We start from the raw sequence: 9,213 nt of genomic DNA, 5'->3' as shown, positions 1-9,213 counted from the left end.
TACTTTTAAAGGATAGACTAAGAAAGTAGTTCCTATTTTTAGAGACGGACATAGTAGTTTTTACAGTTGGCATGTAGTGAATAAACTCCATACAAATATAAATTTTGTTGTATAACTATATACTATGTGGTTTTATGCACTCCTAACTTTGTAATTAGGGAAAGAGGAAAATAAAAATGATGGGTTTTTTTTTTTGGATTCTTTTAATTTACAGACCACCAACCATTTGATTTAAACCAAGAATAGTAATATGAAAATGGATTGTGGAATAACCCAAATTGAGGTTAATGTAAGAAAATGACGCACTCATCTCAATTTGAAATGGATGTTTTTTTTCATGCAATTCAACCATTTTTTAGTATAATTATTTTATATTTTGCTAAGAATATTATACCACGCTCTGATTAACCAGTGACAGATTCTATGGGTTCAAATATAATGAAGGTCATAGAAAGGTATAGATGATGCAATGATAGTCACTGACGATGGACAATAGACGTCACCTGAACATCAAAGGATTGGGCCGACACTGTGCATCATGCGATTGATAGTCGCTCCACATACTGAATTTAATTAACGCAAAGGCAACAATAAAACTAATATATATATATAAAAAAAAAATACAAAAACAACGATAAGACTTGTTGCCATGACCTCACTTGAATTTTCCAAATAGTGACTCTTATTTAATGCTCACGTTGTTTTATCATTCAATATGATACATATATCATTGACTCCTTTGTGCTCTTACAATTTACCTACGTAAAAAATAAAACTAATCGAGAGGATAGTTGAAAAACACAAAAGTTGAAGCATATAAATTATATATGTAATGATTACTCCTATTAAACTATCTCATTAGTTCCTCTTCTCCATTATTAGAAGTGTTCCATACAATTTAATTATATTTTCCTAGTTTCGAATAGATTCTAGGCTACAATTTATAAAATAAATAGCAAAATATTGTGACTTTTTTAATGCATAAAATATGACATCTAATTTTCAAATTTAATGTTCATAGTATAATTTAGTAGTACTGTTTATTTTTTGAAAAATAAAAAACTCATTACCTTACCAATAATAATTATTGATATCTAGGCTCTGGATTTTGTGCATGCATGTATTAATTGTTAGTGGATCTCCACCATAAATACATGAATACATAATTTTATTCATTTTCTATTTTAAACAATGGGCAAACGTTATTTATAATTTTTCGATCTATATACTTTTATTATTGCAATCTATAGCTATTATCTAAGAATTTATTACAGTTTCGATTATTTTAATTGTATCTAAATTTTGGTTGATATTGAACAACCATTTATCTACATATTAGTGTTTATTATTAACGGTCTCATTTAAAATCAATACAATTTTTAAGAAATTTGTAAAGAACTGTAGAAAAAAATTAATGGAATATGCATCTCATTTTTCATATTTATTTTAGTAATAAAATATAAATAGAATTAGTTAATAAATTATGACATATATATTTATTAAATAATAAGACTAAAATAAAATACAAAATGTAGTACTCCATTCTTAACGACAAAAGAGGGTACTACTATTCATCTTTGTAAAGTTGTAAAGCACCTAGAATCCTAAAAAGTTGTAAAGCAATTCTATTTTATTTATCATCACATCACACACATATTGAATATTTTCGTTTTTATTCTGATTTTTTTTTGAGATATCTTCTTCAAACTGATACGTTTCCCTAAAATGAAAAAATATTTTTATTTTATTCCTTCCCACTTGATTCATAAAATAAATTATACATAAAATTTGTGCTAAATAGAATATATCTCATATAAATGGGACATTTCTTTCCTAATCACCATAAAATAGAAAAAGAAAAGGAAAAAGAGAAAACGCAAAGAAAAATAAAGGAAAAAGGAGAAAAAAAAAAGAAAGAAATCCAGTGAGGAGTGACGAGGACAATTGAGTCATTTCACAAGCGAAATGTGTCGGCCTCTAACTCTAGTCAAAATCCAGTGTGTCATCGGGCCCGGGCCCACTCTGTTCCGATTCAAAGCCCAAACGCAGAATCGTCGGTGACTCAGTTAAACGTTGGACTCAACTCACCTCTACATACACCTATACATACAAAATTCACACTTACACATTATAATATTATAAACGTGTAGAGAGAGAGAGAGAGAGAGAGAGACGTGGATTGGTATATTTAAGCTGTGGATGATACCAAATCGAACGCGTTTGGAGCTGGAGAGAGGGAGATTAGAATAATTAGAGAGAGAATTTGAAGGAGAGGAAGAGGAAGTGCAATGGCGGACTCCAGCGAATCCGTCTCCATTGATATGGAGTCCATACCATTCGCCGGCAAGGTCAAACTCTAAACCGCCGCTCGCATTATGCTTATACATGTTGTGTGTGTGCATATGCAGCTGAAGTTGTTTGTGCGCGTATTGGTTTTTGTGAGGAAGTTATGCGAATTATTAGCTGAAGTAGTTTGCAGAGCTGCATTTTTGAATAGCAATGCGATTTTCCTGAATTTGGAGGATTTTTGGAAGGAAGTCTATTTTTATGCATTTTATTTTCTTCTAGAAAAAGTGCTTCAATTTCTCATTTACCGATGACTTTTTGAGTGGAGAAAGAGCTTGTTTCGGCAAATTTACCGTAGCATTGATGTGTAGATTGAGTAAGGATCACATTTTGGGAAACATAAGTTCATTTTTGTAGCATAATTTTGTGAAGCAGGTTTTACTTGTTTTGACAAGTGAATTTCACATTTGACGCATTTCCATCGATCTGTTTTTTATTGATTTTAACTCTATTTGTATATCAATCATGATCGTATGTGTGCGAGTGGAATAAGATATGAGGAAAGGAAAAAAAGAATTAAGCTCCTCTGATTCCAACTATACTTACATGCTACAATTTGTGGTTCAGATTCTCAATCTTTACTTAATACAGTAGTAAGTTTCCAATGTAAATATTATGGCATAACTTTCGTATCTACTCACGGAAAGTCGTTAGCTCAAGCTAGCTGGATTATTTTAAGTAAGTTTGGTCTCTAAATAAGCTAGAAAAGCTTCCTGTAAAGCAAGTGGAATCAGAATTTCTTAGATTGAATTAGCTGGTGGAATATTTTGCTCTACTTGATGTATTTTGGAGATTAGGTGCCGATCTTGACAAACTCGGTTCTTTCATGTTGGTTTACAGGAGCATATTATCAAAACGGGTCATGGTTCCGTCTCTGTTGCTGTATTTGGAGACCAGGACAAGCCAGCTCTTATTACTTATCCTGATTTGGCTTTAAACTGTAAGGAAACTGAACTGAATTCTTACCAACTTTATTTGTTGATTTCGACCAATTTTTTGATGTATTGTGAATACTCTTGTCGATGATTTGAAATCTTGCTAATGTATTTCTCCTTAACAGTAATACCAAATAAAAAATTGTGGTGTGATATCTATTCACTAAACCACCTGCTTTTGAGCTGCCATGTTTGCTTCAAATTTTGACATGATATTTCTTCTTTGGAATGTTATTATAGTTGGATTGAAATATTACAAGATGCATTTGGATCATTTTTAGCCTTATATATCATGGTTTTTAAATTACAAAGTAAAACAGTTTCTCTAAGATGCTGGAAGTGCGATTTTAAAGTCTTCAGCACATTATACTTCTAAAATTTGCAGTTGATATATGACTTGTTTGTTTGCATGCCACCAAACAGATATGTCCTGTTTCCAAGGGTTGTTCTTTTGTCCAGAAGCATTTTCTCTCCTTCTCCACAACTTCTGTATTTACCACATCAGTCCTCCAGGTCATGAGGTCAGTCTCGTAATTCCTTGATAATTTATGTAGTTATTTACAAAGTAGTTCACCCTCATTGACACTGTATGCATTCAGTTTTGCTGTCTCTTACCTGGCACTTCTGTCAAGAGTTATTGCAGTTAGGAGCTGCTGTCGCTGGCCCGGATGAACCTTTACTGACTGTTGATGAATTGGCTGATCAGATTGCTGAAATCCTCGACTATTTTGGGTAATTCTAGTGGTTAAGTTGTAACAATTGATAATACGTACGTCAATGCACATGGTTTCGAGCTAACTCACACTCAATCTATCTCCAGGCTTGGTTCGGTTATGTGCCTGGGTGTAACAACTGGAGCTTACATTCTTACCCTTTTTGCTGTAAGTTGTTTTCATTCACCTGTTGCATCCATATATCTGTTGTGTGTCTTCACCAGAAAAATCACATGCCACTTTATTGCAGCTGAAACACTCACGACGTGTCATGGGTCTTATTCTTGTTTCCCCTCTGTGCAAATCACCTTCTTGGACAGAATGGTTATGTAACAAGGTTTGCTACTTTCCTGTTTCTCCTTGTTTCCTCACGTTCTAACTCTGCAGAAATTCGGTATCGGGTTTGGAAAACGTGACAGATTACAAGTTTCACAAGTATGGTGAACTGTTTGCAGGTGATGTCCAATTTGCTTTACATCTGTGGCATGTGTGGCATAGTAAAGGAGCTGTTGCTCATGCGATACTTCAGCAAGGTCTGTCTGGTATTCATTTTGTTTAAAAATGTTAAAAGGAATCATTTCGTTTGAAAAACATGCTAAATTTGGATTTTTTTTTCAATGGTGCAACAGGAAGTTCGTGGTGGTGTTGATGTACCTGAGTCGGATATTGTCCAGTCTTGCAGAAGAGTCAGTTCCTTGCTTCTTTTTCTCAACACATCACGATTTTAGCATTTCCAAGTCTCATATAAGTAATTACATTTTTAAACTTTTGCAGTTGTTGGGCGAGAGACAGAGTCCTAACGTGCTGCGCTTCCTTGAAGCTATTAACGAGTAAACCTCCTTGACACTATAGAAGGTCAAGGCTTCGAAACCCAAAATAGAGTTTAACCATTATCATCTGCTGCCTTGCAGGAGGCCAGACCTCAGCAATAGCTTGAGGAAATTGAAGTGTCGATCCTTAATTTTTGTTGGCGAAAACTCTCCTTTCCACGACGAAGCTCTTCACATGACTTCAAAGCTAGACAGAAGATTCAGTGCCTTGGTTGAGGTAAGCTAACCTAACCTAAAGTAAACTATCCACGGAACTACTCTCATACGAAGCATACCCTCACGTTCACCACATACTCGGATTTGTTGCAGGTTCAAGCATGTGGCTCGATGGTCACAGAAGAGCAGCCCGATGCCATGCTGATCCCACTGGAATACTTTCTCATGGGCTATGGCCTCTTTAGACCCTCCCGCTTGAGCGTAAGCCCAAGAAGTCCGTTGAGCCCGACCAGCATTTCACCCGAGCTCTTCTCACCCGAGAGCATGGGGCTGAAGTTGAAGCCAATAAAGACAAGAATCCCGGGACAAGTGTGAAGAGGATGAAGAGGATGAACAATCCCGCAGAATGGCCAAAATTTTTGTGTACTACGGAGCTAGAGCATGCTCGAAAGAACCATAGCAGGGGATGAAGCCATATAGGAGGCTTTGTAGATAGAAAGAATGTCAGCAGAGAAATAGGTAAAGGGAAAGAATATATATACACGAGAGAAAGGGGTAAATTATTTTCTTTTAATTTTTTGGTTTTTTTCTCCCACTTGTAACTTGTAAGTCTAGAGAAGAGCTATTTCTATTTCCAATAATAAATTATATTTTCGCAGGGAATATAAAATAAAAGGAGGGCGTTGTATTTCATTTTGTAATCTTTATATTTATTCTTGGCATATTCATCAAATTGAGTTTATTTATTCTTGGCATATTCTCTCTTCCCAATTGGATCATAACACCCCCCCCAACCATTCATGCATTTTATGTTGAGGGTCCGACTCATGATACCATACTGAACTACCATCTTGTCTACAAATCGCAAATTGGTCCGGTTCTGATATCATATTGAATTACACCATCTTGTCAAGAAATGAATATTACTCCAGTATTCAAGATTCCACAACATAGTTCTTACATACCAAGAAAATGGATCCCAATGCTCAAAGCTTGAACATATACAATTTGGATGTAAAATGGCTTAAAATCTTGATGGCATTTGTAGTATTGGCATACCTATCTTCTTCATCTTCATCTTCATCTTCATCATCGTCATAGACATCATCAATCCACTGTGAATCTTCTGCTCTCGAATCGCAGAAGATTCCTATGGATCCCATTGGAATCTTCTTGGTTTCTTGGAGATTTCCTTTTGTTCATCTCTGCATACATTTCCTCTATCATCGGCTTCCAGAGTCGAACGCGTGCATTTATAAACCAATTCGAGACCTGTCACATACATATATATCATCAATAAACTATAATCAAGATTCAATCAAAGCAACATTGCAAAAAAAATTTATCATTTCTATACACCTGGCTCCTAGTAAGCCCACTGTTCAATGCTAGCAAGTGCTTCTCTGCATCTTTCGGATACCTGAAAATTTTTGAAGCGTTTTTAGAAGGATGTCTGATTATGTAGCGTGGGAGACGAAAAGGGGTCGGGCGCCTTACGGGTGTAGAAAGTTCTGGAACATCCATGCCCTGAGCACGGATACGGATCTCTCGGGGAGGCCTCTCTGAGGCCTCCAAAGCTGGTGATCCCTCTTCTTGATCTGCTGGATTGCCCACTGCTTCTCTACGAAGGATGTCTCGAACGACCTGTCCTCTCTCGTCTCTCCCTCGTCGTGCCGTGCTGCTCCCATTGCCAAGATGTGGCTGCTGATCCTCCCCCGGAGGTCTCTGTACATGGCAGAGACCGTGGGGAGGGCAAACCGGGCGTGTAGGTTCGGGTCCAGCTCGGTCACAGCACGAAATGCAGAGACGACGGTGTGGATTTCGTCTAGGCATTGGCTGTATTGATTGTCCACCTATGTGTAAAATGGTAAGAATCAAGAATTAATGGATTGATTATGGAATTTAGTTTTTTTTTACCAGTTGTAGTAATGACATGAGATGCTTTTTCTTGGACTCGTTGTTGCTGTTGGTACTGCTTGAGACGGAGAGCTCCGTCTCAAGCCCACCCGAGCAGCCAGGGAACGTCGCTCCCTGGCTGTTCTCGAGGGCGTAGCAGGCGAACTCAGCAAGTATCTCCTGCAGTGCCAGGAAGAAACTGGATCCGTTCAACGCGAGGCTGCTGCTGCTGCTGCACGACGCGTTGTCTGATCCAACGCGCCTCCTGTCCAACGACGTGTAGCTGCTCACGCCCGATGAGCTTAGCTCAGAACCCCCTCCTACACGACGTGTAGCAATGCTCAACGACAGCTCCTTGTTGGGGTCCATCGTGCTCAACCTCTCGTGCTCCTTCAGCATCCACTCGTTCATCATGACCGAGCTTTCTTGAAGCTCGGGGCTATCCACGCCTCCATTGAAGCCCCATCTCGTGCTAGCATCATACGGAAGGCCTCCAAATCCGGGCTCAAACATCGAGTTCACACAAGCACTGGGATTGCTACTACTGATCCCCTCAATGTACTTCCCGGGAGTCCAAAACTCGTCTCCAACGTGACCGCTCGCCACCATTTGGCCGCGGCCTAATGCGATCGGTTCCTCCCCAAAGACCGGGGGCAGGGGAATTCCCGCCATGATATGGTTTTGAATATGCCGGTCCACTAAATCCGTGTAACTAAGGGAGATCATGCCCGAGGCCAACGAGCTCCCGTCTGCAATGGGTCCATGTGGCCCCGTTGCAGCGTTAGATTGCATATTGAAACCCAACCCTTAACCCTGAAAGATGCAAAAACACGGTACATTAATGAGGAGTCTCATATTTCATTTCATTCTCACTTGCAAGAGTTAGATATATGTCACTCAAGTATATAAATATGCAAACACTACACAAAATAGACCAAGTTTTTCATTGTGTTGCTCAATTATATATATGTATACATGAATTTTTTTTACAAAACATCATCATCTAAACACAATAAAAAACTTAAAATTTCTTGTGAAAGAGATAGGATCATAGAGTTGGAAAAATCTTTATATGAGTAATTGAGTATCATAAAACCAGAGCCACACTAAAACAAAACACAAAAAAAGAGCAAGTTTTTCATTTGTTTTGCTCAATCATATTAAAAAAATTCTTACAAAACATCACCATTTAGAAAAAAACTTGAACTTTATTGTGAAAGAGATCCTCATAGTCTTAAATGAGTGTCATAAAAGTAGAACTATTTAACTAAAAAGCAAAGACAGATTTAATAAAAATAGGAAAATGGAGTAATAAACACACAAACCTTATTATCCTCAAACAAGTAGTGTTTTGCAATGAAGAAAAGATCTCAGGTGAAATGCAGTTTCCCCTTCAGTGGATTGATTGATTGCAAGCAAAAAACAATAATGCAAGAAACTAAAAATTACTTTTAGAGGGAAGCAAATGATAAACAGCCTAAAATAAAGTAAAGGTTTGATCTTTACTGATCACAACAACCATATGTAGGAAATCATTGGTTACCCTTTCTTCCTGAACAGTTTATAATAATCAGAAAAACCAACAAAAACACTATTTCTCTCTCTCTAAAAATTCTACTAATTCTTGCAAGAATTTCTTACTAAAACCCCACCACCATTCTGTAAAAACAAGACAACAAGGAATAAAAGGCCAAAAACCAACTGCAAAAGTGAGCTGTTTTTTAGTTTATTTATTTTTTCTGAGAAAAAAAGAAAAGTGGGATTTCTTTTCATCCAAGAAAAATTGCAAAGCCCAAGAAACTGAGGGATTGCAGAGATTGGGTCAGAAAGAAATCAAGAATCGTTCACAACAGATCTCCTCTCTTTCTTAAAAGAACTCTTCTTTTAACACAAAATAGATAGATTCGTACTTAGATTGAGAGAGAGGGAGTTATTAACCAATGGTTTGTTTGATTTGGGACTGAATTTTTAAAAGTGCATGGCAATATAAAGGCTTCATCAAAAGCAAGCTAAATAATGGCCTGTTTGAGATAGAGAGGGAGAGGTTAGTAGTAGGGTGGATTACATGACAATAAATGGACCTATTTATCTCTACTATTATTGGGTTAATTGTACATTTTTGTCAAGTTATGGTACAGGGTGATTTCAATTTTTAATTTTTAATAGAGGGAACATCTTTTTTAGTCCACGAACTTTGCTAAAGTATCATTTTAGGTCCGTGAACTTTGAAAATATCATTTCAGGTCCATCAACTATGGGTTGATATCATTTGAAGTACTTTTTTACTATTTCTAAGTTTTTCTGGACGAAAATACCCTCGATACCTTAAATGATATA

The 9,213-nt window shown here is 36.9% G+C and overlaps 2 protein-coding genes across 3 annotated transcripts; one reads left to right on the top strand and one right to left on the bottom strand.

The window, feature by feature from the left end:
- Positions 1–2,152: 2,152 nt before the first annotated feature.
- LOC125211535 (protein NDL2-like) lies at positions 2,153–5,673 on the top strand. Of its 2 annotated transcripts, none has more exons than XM_048111371.2 (11): positions 2,153–2,348; positions 3,187–3,286; positions 3,705–3,802; positions 3,916–4,013; positions 4,102–4,162; positions 4,245–4,331; positions 4,450–4,527; positions 4,624–4,680; positions 4,769–4,824; positions 4,906–5,041; positions 5,134–5,673. In XM_048111371.2, exons 1-11 carry the CDS (start codon positions 2,289–2,291, stop codon positions 5,353–5,355), a joined length of 1,053 nt encoding a protein of 350 aa, XP_047967328.1. In that variant the 5' UTR covers positions 2,153–2,288; the 3' UTR covers positions 5,356–5,673. The 2 variants fall into 2 exon arrangements, with proteins under 2 accessions (XP_047967328.1, XP_047967329.1); XM_048111372.2 differs by having other exon boundaries at positions 2,154–2,348; positions 3,925–4,013.
- A 213-nt stretch (positions 5,674–5,886) lies between these two features.
- On the bottom strand, positions 5,887–8,935 carry LOC125213044 (homeobox protein ATH1-like). The gene is made up of 5 exons (XM_048113394.2): positions 8,202–8,935; positions 6,898–7,689; positions 6,478–6,833; positions 6,340–6,400; positions 5,887–6,252 (listed from the first exon to the last, which is right to left on the bottom strand). Exons 2-5 carry the CDS (start codon positions 7,666–7,668, stop codon positions 6,088–6,090), a joined length of 1,353 nt encoding a protein of 450 aa, XP_047969351.2. The 5' UTR covers positions 7,669–7,689; positions 8,202–8,935; the 3' UTR covers positions 5,887–6,087.
- Between the last annotated feature and the right edge of the window lie 278 nt (positions 8,936–9,213).

Source organism: Salvia hispanica, chromosome 3, assembly GCF_029641045.1.
Source record: "Salvia hispanica isolate PSC_SH4W2 chromosome 3, Shi_PSC_v1, whole genome shotgun sequence".
Classification (NCBI taxonomy): domain Eukaryota; kingdom Viridiplantae; phylum Streptophyta; class Magnoliopsida; order Lamiales; family Lamiaceae; genus Salvia; species Salvia hispanica.
The sequence above is the reverse complement of the archived record's forward strand: the minus strand, read 5'-3'. Positions and strand labels throughout refer to the sequence as shown.